The sequence below is a fragment of the Sarcophilus harrisii genome, chromosome 1 (genome assembly GCF_902635505.1).
Source record: "Sarcophilus harrisii chromosome 1, mSarHar1.11, whole genome shotgun sequence".
Taxonomy (NCBI): domain Eukaryota; kingdom Metazoa; phylum Chordata; class Mammalia; order Dasyuromorphia; family Dasyuridae; genus Sarcophilus; species Sarcophilus harrisii.
The window spans coordinates 610989401-611008049 of NC_045426.1; the positions used below are offsets into that span (position 1 = coordinate 610989401).

General features: G+C 35.6%; 1 protein-coding gene across 6 annotated transcripts in view; it reads left to right on the forward strand.

The window, feature by feature from the left end:
• Positions 1 to 4679: 4679 nt before the first annotated feature.
• FAM91A1 (family with sequence similarity 91 member A1) overlaps positions 4680 to 18649 on the forward strand; it is a 53298-nt gene continuing 39328 nt past the window's right edge. The window contains exons 1-5 of one of the 6 annotated variants that reach the window (XM_031947165.1): positions 13206 to 13431; positions 14136 to 14220; positions 14319 to 14470; positions 15588 to 15739; positions 16816 to 16873. In XM_031947165.1, the coding sequence (XP_031803025.1) occupies positions 15656 to 15739; positions 16816 to 16873 (142 nt within the window). In that variant the 5' untranslated portion in view covers positions 13206 to 13431; positions 14136 to 14220; positions 14319 to 14470; positions 15588 to 15655. The other 5 variants (XM_031947163.1, XM_031947162.1, XM_031947164.1 and 2 more) reach the window with 5 other exon arrangements.

Consider the following 18649-nt stretch of genomic DNA (forward strand, 5'->3'; position numbering starts at 1 on the left):
ACCTCACAAGTTTTAAGATCGGTGCACCAATGACATATATTACATGTGTATACATACATGTAATACACCTATTTATCAGCTAGATGGCACTAAAAAATAAAGCACTGGGCTTGAAATCAGGAAGCCTCATCTTCATGAATTCAAATCTGGCCTCTGAAACTTACTAACTGTGTGAACCTGAGCAAGTCATTTAACCCTATTTGCCTCAGTTTCCTCATCTGTAAAATAGCCTGGAAAAGCAAATGGTAAACTATTACAGTATCTTTGCCAAGAAAATCCTAAAAAGGATCACAAAAGTTGGACATGAATGAAATGATTGAACAACAACTACATATCATACACACACACACACACACACACGCACATACAGAGCAACTCAGACTAGAAAAAGGTTCTTGGAAAAATACTGAACTGATCTACTCATGTGGATAGCATTGCTCTTCTAGCAGGATAATATTAGCATTTATAAGCTGATATCGTAAATTTGCAAGTAATCATAATAACAAGTCTGGGAGAAATGATTCTTAAAGACCTTTTTCTTTTTAGAATCCAAATAGGATGAATTAGATTTTATCCTTGGACAGTGTCACCAGACTGTCATCATTGAGGGTGAGGAGAGATTCATTGCAGATCTGCCTCCTTGAGGGGTATAGTGGACAAAGAGCTGGACTTTGAGTCCAAAGCCTTGTGTTTAGATCTGACCTTAGATACTTACTACAGTGTGATCATGGATAAGCTACTTAACCTTTCCAAGTTGCAGTTTTTTCATTGATAATAGCACTGATAATGATAAAAGCACCTACCTAATGGAGTGACTGTAAGGTTTAGTCAGTCAGCAAGCATTTATTAAATACCTCTTTCATGTTAGACATTGAGGATACAAAAGTGGAAGTGAAAATATTTGCTCTCTATGGACTTATACTCTACTGGGAAAAATAGTGTATGTATGTGTGTGGTGTATGATGAGGAATAGTTAAGAAGGCCAATTTGTCTAGTCTCTAGGGAGTACACAAGGGAGTAATATGTAATAAATCTAGAAAAATAGGAAGGTGTCCATGTTTGAAGAGATTTAAATGCCACATAGGGATTTATATTTGGTCATATAGATAATAGAGAAAATTAGAATTAATTTAGTACAAGAGTAATATGGTTTGATATGACTTCTGAAAATCACTTTGGCGGCTATTTGGAGAATAGATTGGAATAGAGGGAGATTTGGGGCTAGGAGCCAATAAAGGATCTATCTCAATTGTCTAGATGAAAGGAGATCAGGATCTGAACCTAGATGATATGTGAGTAGAGAGAAGCATGGATGTGACAGATATTATAGAGGTAGAAATACCAAGATTTGTTAACTGATTGTTTATTTGGGGTGAGAGAAGTTGAGAATGATACTGATGCTGCAAACATGGGTGACTGGAAAGATTTTTATACCATTCATAGAAACAGAGACGTTTGAAAGAAGGGGGTGGTTAGAGCAAAAGATAATGAATTCCATTTTGGACATAACAAATCTGATGTCTGCAGGATATCCAGTTTGAAATGTCTAATTGGCAAATAGTGGATGTAGGCCTGGAGTTCAAGAAAGAAACTAAGGTAGTATATCCAGATCTGGATGCCATCTGCATAGAGATAGTAACTAAACCCATATATATTGAGGAGGTCACCTCTTGATTTTTTTTTTTTTTTGCTGAGTCAATTGGGGTTAAGTGACTTGCCCAGGGTCACACAGCTAGGAAGTGTTAAGTGTCTGAGACCAGATTTGAACTAAGGTCCTCCCTACTTCAGGATCACTGCACTACCTAGCTACCCTGAGAAGGTCACCTCTTAAATATAGAATGGGGAAAAGAAAAAAAAGGAGACACAGCACAAACCCTTGGGGTACTCAAGTGAGATATGAGTGACAAACTAAACAATGGAGGATTAGAAAGGATAGAGATCCCAGAAAATAGGATTAGGAAAACTCAAAGAGAGAATATCCTTGTCAGCTAAATGATGACATGATGATAGTGGGAAAGGGGCCTGAGAAACAAGCAAATCTGAGTTTAAAATCTGCCTTAAGCACTTAGTAGTAGTGTGATTCCAGTTCAGTTCAGATTCCTCACCTGTAAAACATCTGAAAAATAAAAGCACCTGCTTTTCAGTTTTGTAGTGATGATCAAATGGGATTAATCAAATGGGACCAAAATGGGATCAAATGAAATCAAATGTAAAGTACTTTGCACACTTTAAAGTGTAAATGAATAAATATTAGCTTTTATAATGAACATATTCAGGTGCAGAAGATAAATCAATAATATCAAATGCTTCAGTAAGGTCAAGAAGGTTGAAGATTGAGAAAATACCTGATTTAGAAGTTTGCGTTTATTATTTATTCAAAGCATTCATTATATGTGTTATATATATGTAATATATATATTATATTAATAACAATAATATAGTAATAATAATAACAGCTTCAAATAAGGGGAATTTCACCCACTAATTCATAAGGTAATTCATTTCCACTCTTGAATAGTTTTAATCATAATTAGGCAGTTTTTCCTTAACATCAAGACTAAATGTGCCTCTCTACAACTTCAATGCAATCAACAAGATGCAATGGTATCTTGTTCTGCATTTTGGGGTCAGTTAGAACAAATATAATCCATTTTCCAAAGAAGAGCTCTCCAAATATTAACTGTCATGTGCTGCATTGTCTTCTCCAGGACCAATATCCTCAATTCTTTAAATGATCTTCAAATGATGTAAAATTGAGTGCCTTTATCATGTTGGTCATAGTCTTCCAGATATCATCCAATCAGCTAATGTCTTTCCTAAAATATAATCCTAGAACTGAACACTTTGTCTCTCTAAATGAAGCTTAAGATTCAAACTTTCTTGGTTGCTTGGTTAATTCATATTGCACTTATAAACCCATTAAAAGTCCCAGATCTTTTAAAAAGGAATTGCTGACGGACTTAAGGCAATTAAATGGGAGAATGGATAGAGATATAGACTTGTAATTACAGAAAACTTGAGTTCATAGCCTGCTTCAATCACTTACTAGCTGTGTGATCTTAGGAAAAAATCATTTAACATTAGCTTTCTCAGAGGCCAAATGGGCATAATAGTCCTTATCTCAGGTTGTTGAGAAAATATATGTGAAGTGCTTTGTAAGCTTTAAAGAGCCATATAAAAGCTAGCTATAAGTACTATCCACACTTCTCCTGTTATATATTTGTGAAGTCTTTTTTGGAGGAGTAAAGGATGCTGTCTATTTTATGCAAATTTTATCCCTAAGCTTTATGGGGCAACTAGGTATATTGGACAGTGTACAGGGCCTGGAGTCAGGAAAACTCATCTTCCTGAGTTCACATCTGGCCTGAGACACTTATTAATTGTGTGACCCCTTGCAATACTTAATCCTATTTTCTCATTTTTCAAATGAGCTGGAAAAGGAAATCGCCCCCAGATTTTTGAAAAGAAAACCCCAAAGAGAGACATGAAGAGTTGGATGGACTGAAATGACTAAACCACAAGAAACAATAACTGCCATTGTAAGGAGCAAATCATCTATGCCTTGGATAAAAATGTTAAAAAGTACAAGGAGCATAAGATCCTAGATTTAAAACTAGAAAAGTTCTACCAAATTGGTAGAAAGGAGAACTGAGCTCCATGTTTAAAAAACAAAACAAAACAAAACAAAAAACAGTACTCAGGGTTCGATCTTAGAGGTCTTCTGGCTCCAAATTTAGCCTTCTTTTCCTCCACTCAGATGTTATTCGTATCTAGAGCCTTCTGTTTGGCTTTGGACTCCGCAGAGCCTTAACACACTGCTGGGCACACAGAAGGCACTTACTATGTAATAATAGTTTATTTATATAGTTTTATATTTATATAATTATTTATATTTTTTATATATTTTATATTTTTATATATTTTTATTTTTTATATATTTTTATATTTTTATATATTTATTTATATTTTATTTATATAGTTGGTTTTAAGTCTTTCAGAGCATTTTGCATATCCTATCTAATTAACTCTCACAATAACCTTCAACCCGAAGGCAGACGCTATGTCTAGTTTACAAAAGAAACAGGCTGAGAGAGGTTCAAAGCGTCTGGCACAGGGCTTCCTTTCAGTCCTAGCTAAAACCCCACCTCTTGCACTACTCCCTCTTAATACCAGTGCAGTCCCTCGGTTAATTATTTCCCACTTAGCCGGAAAGTAGCTAGCTTTGCAAACACGTTGGCGTATTGTCATTCCCTTGGATCGCAAATTCCTCGAAGGCAGGGGGCCGTTTTTGGCTTTTATTATCCCACTCGGAGCCCGGCGCTCAGTAGGCGCCTAATAAATGCTGATTGATTAATGGATGGGCCGCTCTTCTCCCCGTTTTATAGATGAGTAAGTTGGGGCTGAGATTACAGGGCTGAGCAGCGATGAGGGTTCTGAGACCGCATTTGAGCTCGCATCTTTTTGACGTGATCAAAGCTGCCCTTTGAAGCTAGAGAAACGGAGGCAGCTGGAGGCATTGATTGACAGATGCTGCAAGCTTTTTGGCTCTAACCGGCCCCGCCTTCCTTAAAGCCCACGCTCGCGTCCCTAGCTCGTCTCGCCGGCGTCCCCGCCTCGCAGGCCAGGAGAAGTCGGGGGGCAAGAGAGGGAAGTTAATGGGGTGTAGGAGAAGAGCCTGCGGCCCTCGACAACTTTCCCGTTTCCCCCTTTCCCCCCGCCCCCTCGCTGCCGCAGGCGGAAGTGACGTAAGAGCGGAGGCCGCTTCCGGCAGCTCGAAACTAGGAAGAAACTTGGCCCCGTCGCGACGTACGCGCCCCTCCGCCCCCTTCACCCTCCTCGTACCCTACGGGGCGGCGGAGGGTTCGGTCCCCTCTGCCCGGGAGCCCGAGGCATGGAGCGGCCCTGCCCGGCGGCGCTGTGAGCCGCTGGGCCTCCTTCTGGCAGCTCGGGCCAGGCCGTGAGGAGGAGGCAGGCGCCGCCCGCCCGTCCCCCCCTCGCACCATGAACATCGACGTGGAGTTCCACATCCGCCACAACTACCCCTGGAACAAGCTGCCGGCCAACGTCCGACAGGTACGGGCCGCGGGGGCCGGGCTGGCGGGGCGCTTGCGAGGGCGCCGCCGAGCGTCGGGCTCGCGCTGTGCGCTGAGGCTCTCCGGCGGGTCCGCTCCCCGCCCCTCGCGGCAGGGACGCTCCCCGCCGCCCGGGTCGGGTAGGCTCGCCGGGAGAATCGGGCTTTGCGATAGCCCGGAGGAGGCTGCCAGCCGTCCTGCCTCGTTCTGCTGGCTCCGAGTGCCCGCCTTTCCGTGCTGTTCGCTAGCCGCTGGTTTGCATAACACCTGCCCTCAGCATCCGCTCCGGCGGCGGCCGAAACGGCCCTTCTTCCCCAAGAGTTCTCGCCTTAATAATAGGAGAGACAACACGCAGATAGCTTCAACGTACACACAAAACGCATACGGGGTGAATGGGGGGGGGAGGGGCCCAGAAGGAAGCCTTAGAGTCAGAAAGGGGGAGGGAGGTGCGCCGGAAAGGTCAGCAGGTGTGTCATGTGAGTCTCTGCGCCGGGAAGAGATGCTTCTGGTTAGGGACGGTTCCACGCAGGACGCTTCCTTCTAATCACGGGGATCTAAGACTTGGCTCTCCTCCTCGGGAGAGGTTGTGCTTGCCTGTTCGTAAACAGTGATAGGTTTTCTCTCCGTGGGTCATCTGGAATTCAAGGGAGTTATTTTCTTCCTGTTTCTCTTCCCTGTGATTGTAGAATGTTGAATCGGTGTTATTCTGAATGTAAATAATAGTGAGGGCTTAGTTTAGATCGGACAAAAAAGGTAGCGTTGCCTAGGCTTTTTCTGGGAAACCCTTTAAAGTAATTGGTAAGATTAAGCTGGATCTAGATTTGGCCACTTATAGAAAATGGTGCAAAATACTCCAGCATAAATTTCTTAGATGAAATTGTGGAACTTCATGGTAGCATCTTTAAGATTTTTGCCAATTCAGTAGAGCTGTCAGTAATTTAAATTACTGGGCATGGGCATTGCCTACATGAAAGGGAATGATTTTTCATATATTATTATGTACTTTGAAGGGTTTAATTTTGTCAGGAAATCACTAATCTTCACCAATTCTGAGAGAAGCTATTAAAATTAGTTTTAAAACCAATTTTAATGTGATTTGGTTCATTTTGTAAGACTTTAAAAGTTTTATAGTTGAAGGAGGGGGAAGAGATCATTACAGGACTCTTATTTCAGTTATTTCATTTACATGTTATTTAAAACACATGGAATTGGGGGAAATTCAGGGTAAAATGCTATATGTGTAGGTAGATTAACTTTATTCTGTTTTTAAGGTTTTAACCATGAGGTCTGCATCAGTGACATTATTGATCAAATCTTTTAAGTAGAGGTGGCATGTTTTTGCCCTTGCTTCAATGATTTTGATCTCGCCTCTGAACTCTGTGACCTTGGATTTCAATTTCATTCAACTTCTTTGGCCCTCAGTTTTCTGTCAGTAAAATGAGGTGTTTGGAGTAGATGTTTTCTAAGATCTCTTTCAGCTCTAGAGTTATAATTCTAAGTATAGTTTTTAAGTCTTATCTGAGTCTAAGAATGTGGTGCTTAGTATGTGGTAAAAATGTCTATACCATTTAATCCATTGACCCTACTGATGGACATATAGCACCACATTCTGAAGCCCCCAAAATCTTTTGTAACCCCTTTAAGTATTTTGTCCTCTTTAGCTTGTCCCTTAGTGTTGCCAACCAGAATTAATTCTCTACTAAACTGACAATAGTTTTATTCTATTCTTCTTCACTCTGTCTCTGAAACTACTTTATCCTAACCCTAGTATCATTATAGCTTTTTATATAGGTTTAGAAGGGAGTCTGCCTGGAAAATCTTTGATAAATATGAACATTTCCATGTAAAAAGTGCACAAAAAGATTTTACGTGAAAGTATTACATGTGTGTGCGCACACTCACTTACATATGATATGGTAGTACAGCATTGTCCTGCTTATTTATGTTCTTTTTGAATTTCCTTTTCTCTATTTTAAAAATGTTTCATTGATACACATTTCCTTTTTCTTTTTTTAAAAATCATTGTTACTACTCCTCCCCACACATTTAACTAATTGTTAATGTAATTTTGAACTTACTAGGTGATCAGGGTCTTTGGTCACTTCATAATCACCTCAATCGAATGCACACTTAAACATTATTTATAATATAAGCAATAAAAATGTCTCATGTTTATTATGAAAAGTATGCTTTATATTTCCTCTTAAATTTTTTTGTTGCTATCTTTTTTTTTTTTTAATGGTACTTATACTTAATATATACCATCTCCTATTCCAGAGAACTGTCTTTTATATCATTGATATAAAAGGAAAACGATAGCTATGCCAAAGCTAAAGAACACATCATCTAAGTGTGACATATGTTGTATTTCACACTGTCCACCTCTACTATTTTGTTCTTTGCTACCAAAAATATTTTGGTGTATATGAACTTTAGCTTCAGTATTTGCAAGAAAGGAAGGGAGATTAAGCTTGGCCATTATCATGTCTCTGTTTTCAATTGTTATTATCTTGTTTTTGTTCTTTCTATTTATCACATATAACATTTTAAGTCCTTGCTTTTTGGTAATTGTCATTTCTCACAGTGCAGTGATTTTTGTTAAATTTACATACTACAATTTATTTAGCTATCATCCACTTTGTGGGCCATTTACTCTCTGATTCTTTGCTGCTATAAAAAGTGCTGCTACATACAAACATTTTGTTGTAGCTGGAACTTTTTTTGGGGGGTATATGTCCATCAGTAGGGTCAATGGATTAAATGGTATAGACATTTTTACCACATACTAAGCATAATTCTAAATTGGTTGAACCAATTCATAATTCTAACAACAGTGTATTAGTATTTCTCACACTATTTTGTCTTTTGACATTTTTGCTAGTTTCCTAGATTTGAGGTGAAATAGTTTGTAATTTCTACTTCAAAAACTTATTACAGTTTTTGGCTCATTTAAAACAAATATGTTTTTGATTCTACCTGTATTCCTTTTTTTTTTTTTTTTTTTAAATTTAATAGCCTTTTATTTATAGGATATATGCATGGGTAACTTTACAGCATTAACAATTGCCAGACCTCTTGTTCCAATTTTTCACCTCTTACCCCCCCACCCCCTCCTCCAGATGGCAGGATGACCAGTAGATGTTAAATATATTAAAATATAAATTAGATACACAATAAGTATACATGACCAAAATGTTATTTTGCTGTACAAAAAGAATCAGACTCTGAAATATTGTACAATTAGCTTGTGAAAGAAATCAAAAATGCATGTGGGCATAAATATAGGGATTGGGAATTCAATGTAATGGTTTTTAGTCATCTCCCAGAGTTCTTTCTCTGGGCATAGCTGGTTCAGTTCATTACTGCTCCTTTGGAAATGATTTGGTTGATCTTGTTGCTGAGGATGGCCTGGTCCATCAGAACTGGTCACCATATAGTATTGTTGTTGAAGTATATAATGATCTCCTGGTCCTGCTCATTTCACTCAGCATCAGTTCGTGTAAGGATTCTGCCTGTATTCCAGCATTTGGGATACCATGCCCTTGTGTAATAATGACTTGTTTATATATCTCAACTTCTCAATTATCTCCATGTAGATAGAAAAGAAATTCTTGCTTTTCTTTGTACCTTTTAAAGTAATAGCTCTTATAAAAAAGAACAGTATGATTTGTCTCAAAATTTTGTTTTAAGTTTGTATCATATTTTCACTAGTCAGCAATTATTAGCCAAGTATCTACTATGAGCCAAATACTATGCCTTATAAGCACTGGGAAATGCAAAGAAAGGTAAAAAAAAATTAGTTCTAGCTGTCAAGGAGCTACAAGCAAACAAAGTAGACAACATGGAAACAATTAAGTACAGTCAGGCTGTATACTGGTTAAACTGGAAATAATCTCAGAGGGAAGGCACTAAATTTTAGTAGGACTGGGAAGTCTGCTTGTAGAAGATGGGATTTTACCTGAAACTTGAAGGAAGCTAGGAAAACCAGGAGGTAGAGATGAAGAGGGAGAAAATTTCAGGCATCATGAACAGCCAGTGATATATGTGGATTTGGGAGATAGAGAATTATATTCAAGAAATATCTAAGAAACCAGTGTCATTGAATTGACTAATGTGTAGGAGGGTAAAAAGTATAAAAAGTCTGGAAAGATAGGAAGGAATCAGATTATGAAGGGCTTTAAAAACCAGAGGATTTTATATTTGGTTCTGTAGGTGATAAGGAGCCCTTGGAGTTTAAGTAGGGAGGGACATGATTAGACTTAGAATTTAAGAAGATCACTTTGACAAGTGAATGGAGGATGGATTATAATGGAGAGAGACTTGAGGTAGGGAAATCAACCAGCACACTATTACAATAACCTCAGGCATGAGGTGATGAGGACCTGTGTATATGAGAGAGAATAAAGTAGAAAGTAGAAATGATTGGATGTGGAGAGTTAGAATGAGAAGTGGCAGATGGCATCTAGATTTTGAACCTAGATGACTAGGATGATCATACTCTCAATAGTAATTGGGAAATTGGAAGAAGGAAGTGGTTTTGGGAAAAAGATAATAAGTTCAGTTTAGACATCATGTGTTTTAAGAGGTTTATGAGACATTCAGTTGGAGATGTCCTGTGAAAGGTTAGGACCAGATGAAGAAATCTAAATTATCTCCATAGATATGATAATTTAAATATGGGGGAGCTGATGAGATCACCAAGAAAAATGGTATTGCGGGAATAGAGAAGAGAACCCAGAACAGAGCTTTGGGAACCATTTACTATTAGCAGGCACTAACTAGTAGTTGCAGGTATTAAGAAGGAATAGTCAGATAAAAAACTAGGAAAGAACAGTGTCATAAAGAACTAGAGAGAAGAAAGTATCAAGGAGAAGAGACTTGGATAGTGTTACAGGCTGCTGAGAGGTTAAGAACGATAATGACTGAGAAAATGATTAGATTTAGCAATTAAGAGGTAGGTAATTGGTAGCTTTGGAGATGTAGTTTCAGTTGAATGCCACAATGCAGAGAATTCAGAAAAGAGTGGAAGGAAAGGAAGTGGAAGTATTGATTACATATAGGTTTAACTCAAGAACTAGAGAGAAATATGGCTCTTCTACTATGTATCTTTGATTCTCTTGAATGAAGACTTAAGAGATAAATAATGCCTTGGAAGGCTACAAAAACAAGTACCCTGTTAGAAGATACATTGGTAATATAAACAATCCAGATGTTAGATAAGGCCTGTATACTATGAAGCTAACATTATTATGTTGGCCAGGTTTTAATAAACAGTGAGCACTATATTGCTTTGGAAGTAATTTAATTATGGCCATTTCACCTATTTTAGTTGTCTTTCTTCCAAACTATATTAGGACACTCCAATTTATCCACTTGTACATGTTTACATTATACTATTCAGTAATATGAAGGAAAGAAAGTAAAGGAAAATTACTTGGGAAAGATGTTGGGTAGCTTGGAGTAGTAGGGGGTCAGGAAACATTTATCAAGGACTTACTGTGTGATAAGTACCATGCTAAATACTAGGGATACAAAGAAAGGCAAAAGATGAAATATAACATTCAAACAAGTATGTATAGACAAAAATATACACAGGAAAAAATTGAAAATAGATTAATAGAGGAAAAGCCTAAAATTAAAAGAGATCAAATAAAATTTCCTATAGAAGGTGAGTTTTTTTTTTTTTTTTTACTGGGATTTGGAAGAAGCCAGGAGGCAAAGATAAGGAGGGAGAGCATTCAGGCATTGAAGGGTAGGAATGAAGTAGAGGGAGTCAGTGAAAGTGCTTGAACATTGTTCAGATTTCGCAGTTTATTGGATGCGAAGTTGAAGAAAAGGGAATTGAATGATATTAAGGTTTCTAGTCTGGATGCTTGGATCATAAAGTTTAGAGGTAGAAAAGAACCTAAGAGATGATATATATCTTTCCTTTATTTCGCACATTAGGAAACAAAAGCAAGAGAGGTGGTATCTTTATCAAGATGAATTAATGTTCAAAGTAATTTTTAAAGAAGATTTATCTGGCAACTGTATAGTATGAAAGATTAAAAAAAGAGACCCTAGGAAAAATTGAAACCAAGTGGAGGCTGTTAAAATAATCTGGTCATGAAGTGTTGAAATTGAAGGCCTGAAATTGGGTAACGCTATTAAAGAGCAAGATTAAGGTTTACTAGCAAGACTAGCCAGGATAATCAACTAGGTAACTGATTAAGTATGATGTAATAAAGAATGAAGGGAGAGGAAAAACAGTGACAAAAACTTTAGTTCCAGTTTGTGAGTGTAGGAGCTCAGAGAATAATGCCATTGACAGAAATGGAAAAATTGATAAGAGACTTAGGAGAAGGTGGCAGCACTCAGAACTCAGTTTTATAATTAAAAATATAAATAAAGGAGAATGACAATATTTTAGTTTAGCAACATTCATCACTTAATGAAGTTGTCATGGATACAGGTTTTGAGAAGTTTAATGGTTTGTTGGGGATCAAGTTGAGGCTAGTCGATGGAAATTTTGTTATTTCTACATTATGGCCGCAGTCATAAATGAAGCCTAAGTTGGAGTCAAAAGATTAAAAAAACAAGTTATTACTATTTCACAGTCTTAAAAAATAGTTTAAACTGTTTTCTAAATTTTTCCCTCTGAAGGATATTGTGAGCACAAAGGTGAAGTTCCTTTTATCTTTTTTTGTAATAATATTTTTTCTTCAGCTATACATAAAGAAAATTTTTAACATTTATTTTAAAAAATTAGTTCTGAATTTTCTGTTACCACTTTACGGATGTTTTTCACTGAGGCAATTGGGGTTAAGTGACTTGCCCAGGGTCACACAGCTGGAAGTGTTAAGTGTCTGAGACCAGATTTGAACTCAGGTCCTCCTGATTTCAGGGCTGGTGCTCTATCCACTGTGCCACCTTGTTGCCCTCTTTATATATCTATATAGATATATAGATATATATATCTATATATCTACTATATATCTATATCTCTCTCTATATAAAGCATTTGATGCAGTAGAACAAAATTCAGCTGTGGAGACTCTCAGATAATAGTCTCATACATATTAAGTTTATAAATGATGAGAGATGTGACTAGCAATCAAGTCAACAAACATTTGTTAAGTGTTGTTTATATGGTTAAGCACTGTGCTAATTACTGGACATGCAAATATAAGCAGAAAAATAGTTCTTGCCCTCAAGAAGCTTATATTCTAATGAGGAAAGATAAGATAGAGAAATTCTAGTGTGGAGTGGAGCCTGCAGAGTTATGAAGACATGCTGATCTCAATGCTTTCTTTAAAATAGAAATTCTGTGAGAAACCATTCAATTAAGGAGCAGTGTACTTCCAGTATAAGAAGTCCAGGGGTAGAAAAGTTTCTGTGGCACAGTAGTGGAAGTGCAGAAAATGTAAGTGGAACCTGGAGAGACAATAATGTATGTATTCAGGAAGAACAGATTTGTGGTGAAAGAGTGAAGCTTGTTTTGAACATGTTAAACTTTAGGTATCGATGATTTGACATCTTTTGGAAATGTTTCCTGAGGAATGGGAATACAGCTTCACAGCTCAGAGAAATTAAGGCTGGGACAAAGTGACATTTTAAGCCAAAGGATATAAGGGGGGAAAAAGAGTAATAACGTTTTGGAAAATGACAATATAAAAAGGCTGGAGCAGGAGTTATTGTAGGGAAAGTTGGAGAAGCAGACCTTCATCACCCTCATACCTAAACTTTTGTGGTAGCTTGCTGCTTTTTCTCCCTGCCATGAATCTCTCTACTTCAGTGCATTTTCTGTCAGAGTGATTTTTCCTAAAGCACAAGTGTGACCATATCAGCCCTTCTCCTGTCTTCTCCACTTAATAAATGTCATTGGCTCCTATTTGCCTTCAGAGTCAAATATAAAATCTTCTGTTTTAGCATGCAGTCTTTTTTTTTTTTTTTTTTTTTTTTAAACAACCTCCTCCTGCTTTTTTATACCTTACACTTGCACTGTACTCTGTAATTTAGTGACACTGGCCTCCTTGATGTTCCTCACACAAGACACTCCCTTTGCCAACTCTGGGTATTTTCACTGGCTTTCCCTCATGGCTGAAATGCTCTCCCTCCTCATCTCTGCCTTCTGACTTCCTGGCTTCCTTCAAGGCTCAGCTTTTACTACAAGAAAAGAGAAGAGGAGAGAGATACAGAGTCAGAGAGTGGAAAGAATGGAATCCAGGAGACAGATTTGCTTTGGCAAGAGGAGAGTTTTCTTTTGAAACTGGGCAGAAGGAAAGGAGGAGAATTTGGGTGAAGATATAGGACTATTGAAATATGGATGCAAGAGATTTGAAGGAGTGCAGAACAGTTGGTGCCTCGGTCAAATTGAAGGGTAAGATTGACCACCAGAATGTGTAAGTTAGTAGTAAAGTAAAGCTTCATGAACCAAAGTTATTGTTTGTTCTTTGGCAGTATTCATCCTTCCCCTTTCTCTCTCCCCCTCCCCAAGACTGTGTATTACTATTTCTTAGATCAAAACAAATTTGTTGATTCTTTTTATAGGTGCATATCCTTGATTACCTTAATTGATCTAAAATAGAATTAAAAGTAATCAATTATAATTTGTATCATCTATATAAAGTCCATAATAAGTACAATTAGTGGGAAAAGTTTTTTAAAATAAAAGAAAATTCTCTGTTAAATGTACTACTCTTACCATCAGACTGTTATCTTGTTTATTCTAAGCCACTACATTTTAGGTGAATATTAAAATAAAATATTTGAATATTTCTAGTAAATAAATCTCTTTGAGATACCAGACCAGAATTGCCTTAATATTGAATTGTATGTTTTAGAAGATAGTGTTCTAGCAAAGTAGTATAAATACACACACACACACACACACTTCAAACACTTACTATTTGTGTAATCCTGGACAAATCACATAACATTATTTACTTAAATTTCCTCATCTGTAAAATGAGCTAGTGTTAGAGATTAAATGAGATAAAGTTGGATATAAATTTCGAGGGGAAATATAAAATGTACATGTTCATATTTTTGAAAATATTTTAAATTTATAACATTATTTTTTAGGGTCTTGGAAATTCACAAAGAGAATATGAAAAGCAAGTTGTGCTCTATAGTATCAGAAATCAATTACGATATAGAAATAACTTAGGTAAGTAGATATTTTGTTATTCAAATGTATAGTACTGACAAAGAATTTTAATTTCAATAAATTTTCCACAGTTTTTCAGCGTGTACTTTATGTTACAGACAGCATGAAGTAGTTGATAGAGAGCCAGTCTAACAACTGGGAAGACCTGTCAAGACTGTCTCTGACAATTACTGTGTGATCCTGGACAAGTCACTTTCTGTGCTTCAAGCAACTCTTTCAGAACATCTAGTTGCTCTGCTGATCTACATTGGTAGAGGGAATTTCCTTTCCAGGAGTTATTAAATCAATGAAATCATAGGTCTGGATTAAAAAACCAAACCAAAACCCTACTCAAAACTTGGTAGCATGGAAATTAAAAAAACAAATATGTACATTTGCATTATCCCATGTTAGCTTATCATTTTAAAAAGGTAACTCACTATATAGTACATTAATGGCTACCATATTTTCTTTGTGATTTTGCGGAAAGTTACAGTATAACACTGTATTTTGTTTTTAGTTTACTAGCAATTACTTAATCTCTCAATTCAAACCTTCCCCTCTTTGATTTGTAGTCCAGGAATATATTAATTTTTATTTACTTCTCAGATGATAGTTATTACTCTGGTAACTGTTTCAGATATGTAACTTCAATGAAAAGGACTTTTTATAATAAAAAGAAATAATATTTAGATATTCCATAGCATTCATAGTTTCTTTTGGTAAATTTCTTGTATTTACCTTTAAGTCCTGAAAATAATAAATTTATCATTCTGTTTCATTGTTGACTATTTTCTCCTTAAATTTGTAATGTTTTAGACATGGGATTTCATAGTTAATTTGCTTTTAAAAGTATCCTGTCATAGGCTAAAGGCTGCATAGATTTAAAAAACACTAACAGGTACTTACTTGATTCTACTCTTAAATTGGCATTTAGTTTATCTGTCTTTCAATTTTCTGCTAGTCTAGATTTACCAGCTTTTATAAGGAAAAAAAAAAAAAACAGGCATTAGAAAATACATTTAATGCAGCCTTGCCTTACTCAGCTTTTTGTGATCCTGTCCTATCAAATTAATATTATAAGTTTAGCTCTAATAAGGTCTTATTCTAAAGTTTAGTCACTTCAGGTATGGAAAAACCCTGTTTTCTAAAGAATCATTTTTTTGTAGTATCATGAGCATTTTTTTTTTTTTAAGATAGAAATGTAAAACATTTCTAAGATTCTGTCCCTCAGATTTTATTCTCATTTGGTTCCTTCTATTTTTCCTAGTTTTTTGTTTCATTCTTTTATTGTTTGAATTTTATTACCTATTATTGGTGTGCAAATTTAAATAATAAGATGCACCAACAGTGAAGAATTATTGATTTGTTTTGTTTCTTTTAACCAGTTAAGCATGTCAAGAAGGATGAACGCAAATACTATGAGGAACTATTAAAATACAGTCGAGAACATCTCATGTTGTATCCCTACCATTTATCAGATATTATGGTAAAGGGTTTGAGGATAACACCATTTTCTTATTATACTGGAATTATGGAGGTGAGTTTCATTCAGTATTGTAGTTATAATTAAGAATGATTAAATTATTACAGCAGAAAAATTTCTTAACTACACGTCAAAGACAGAATTGTAAATGATGCTAATCTTTGTACTTTGTATGATGTATATATGCACTCAAGTCTCTTTTGTGCCATTATGCTTTTTTGTTCATTAAAATGTTTATTTTTTTCATTAAATGTTCATTTTTGTTCATTAAAATTTGTTGTAAGACTTTTGCTTTTAAAGTTATTTGAGGTTCTTAGTAATTTTTAAATGTTAAGGCTAACGGTAAAGTAGATAACTATCCAATTACCAACTATGCATATGGATGTTACAATAGTATGCCCAAGCTACTGTAGTAAATCAATTAAAGAATTAAAAAAAATGCTTTTTTGGAGTCTTGGCTCTTACTTTACCTCTAACTCACTAATTGCTATTAGTTGGTACCTTTGTTCCACAGAAACTTGGGATCAATTATCCCAAACCTGCCTAAATCTTTTCTATTGCAGAATGTTCGCTAAACTATTCACATTTTTGCTTTTTAGCCATTACATATGAAATTGCTTTTGCTTCCACGTTCATCTGCTATATAGTTGGCTGATTTAGGATACTGATATCAAAATCCTTTTGAATTAGACTTAAAAGAGCAGAGAACATTGAGTGATAGTATTTGGCTGACATCTGTTAATTCCTATATATTAGTCTATTGCTGATTGGGCTTTTTTCATTAAAGAGTGCACTATTTAATTTTCTCTTCTGGAAGAACTCAAGTTGAGTATATGAAAATTGAAGGGATTGGACTCTTGTACTTAATTTCTTGCTAGTTATTTCATCTGTTAACCTCACAGAGCAGAGGAAATATACTTGTTTGGTACTCATAAAGGGAGAGAGTCAGATTTTCTTAATAAGGTGTCATATATGCTATTGAATGCTAACTTATAATCTTATACACTTGTAAAGTGAGTGAGGTTTTTTGGTATTACAACCAAAAATAATATACTTTAAAAACATATCATTTGCCTAAAAGCAGGGTTACCTTAAAATCTTTATGGATAATATTATTTTCTTTTTAAAAGGACATAATGAACAGCGAAAAAAGCTATGATTCATTGCCCAATTTTACAGCTGCTGACTGTGAGTATTATTCATTCAATTATATTGAATACAATAATGCACTGATCTCTCTCTCTCTCTCTCTCTCTCTCTCTCTCTCTATATATATATATATATATAATATATATATATACACACATAGAGAGATCTCTCTCTCTATGTACATATATGTGTGTGTGTGTGTGTGTGTGTATATATATATATATATATATACACACACACACACACACATACAGAGAGAGAGAGGGGGGGAGGGATCTATCTTTATGTCTTTCATGACACTGTGTTGATTTTGTTTTATCTGAAAAATGCTGTACAGAAATTGGGCAGTATTGATTCTTTGTAACAATAAGATTCATGTAATTGTATTAGATGGTTTAGTACTTCATCTAATCACCACCCCCATCTCTCAAAGAGAAAAATTAGACTGGGTGGAAGGGAAATAATTATATATTTCTAGAGGGAATCTTGGAAGTTTGAATGACATTAGTGAAATCATTAGTAGAAGATTAGGAAGATTAGGTTAGTTTGTTTATGTGTTTTTTAAAAATGGAATCCCTCTGATTTTTTTTTTCCTAAGGGTGTGATGGCTTTCCTAAGGGTGAAATCACATAGAATATATTTTGTTCTTGGGAGTTCGGTAAATGTATAACATGCTAATTCTTTTTTTTTTTTTTTTTTTTTGCTTTTACAAATAGAGTAATCTTCCAAGAACCATTTTATTTGAGCTTAATGTCCCTTTTATTATATAATGAACTTAGAGAAGTTTGAGAACCAACCAAAAGAATGATCTTAATTATAGGCAAAAAGTGTTTTTTGGGATTAGCATTTCTTATTTAAGCATTGTTTCATTTAATCCAAGAAACATTTTCATGTCTTTATGATGTGCCAGCCATTGTTATAATTGTTGAATTTCTAGTGCTACAAAGGGATACAAGAAATTCTTTAACATTTAGAGTTTTAGAGGGACTCTTTATTTAATCATTCATGTATGGTTTGGACTCTGGGGTCACTGATGTCACTTTCAACTTTTAGATTCTGTGATTCTGCTTCTTCACTTGTAATTTGTTCTGTATTCTGGGAGTCAGACCTTTCAAATATTTTAAGAAAGAATTATGCCTCATGTATGTGTTTTCTGAGGTAAATGTCCACCATTCCCTTAGTTGATTCATAGAACATAAACTCTTTATCCTAGTTACCTTTCTCTGAAAGATTTAATCTTTGTCACATGTTTTGTGAAATCTAGTTTCCCATTAGATGTTATATTTAATTCTCTAATTGAACAAACATTATTAATCTCCTATTATGTAAAGCAGGCTCCTAGTTATTAGGAATTCAGATAGACATGAAATAGATCCTGCCACAAAGAATTTACATTATATTAGAGGCTTACCTGTCAATCAATCAGTAAACATTTATTAAGTGCCTACTATGTCCCAGGCTCTGTACCAAGTGCAATATATACAAATTATATTTGTATAAGTAAATACTTCTATATGTGTTTACATGTATAAGTATATACAATGTATAGAGATAAATAAATGCAAGATTCTTGCTTATGTTAATAAATAAATGTTTATTTGTCTAGATGCCATATTTATCTATAAAACCTTAAGTGCCATGAGAGAACAGGGCCTTTTTTATCTGAATTTTTTGTGCTTAGCACAATTTACTATATACAGAAGATACTTAATATATGATTACTGAATTGAATTTATATTATAGTTGAGCAACTGCATTAATGGTGTATTGTAGTGTTACTAATAATGATAAAATCCAATTTAACAAGTAAGTGCC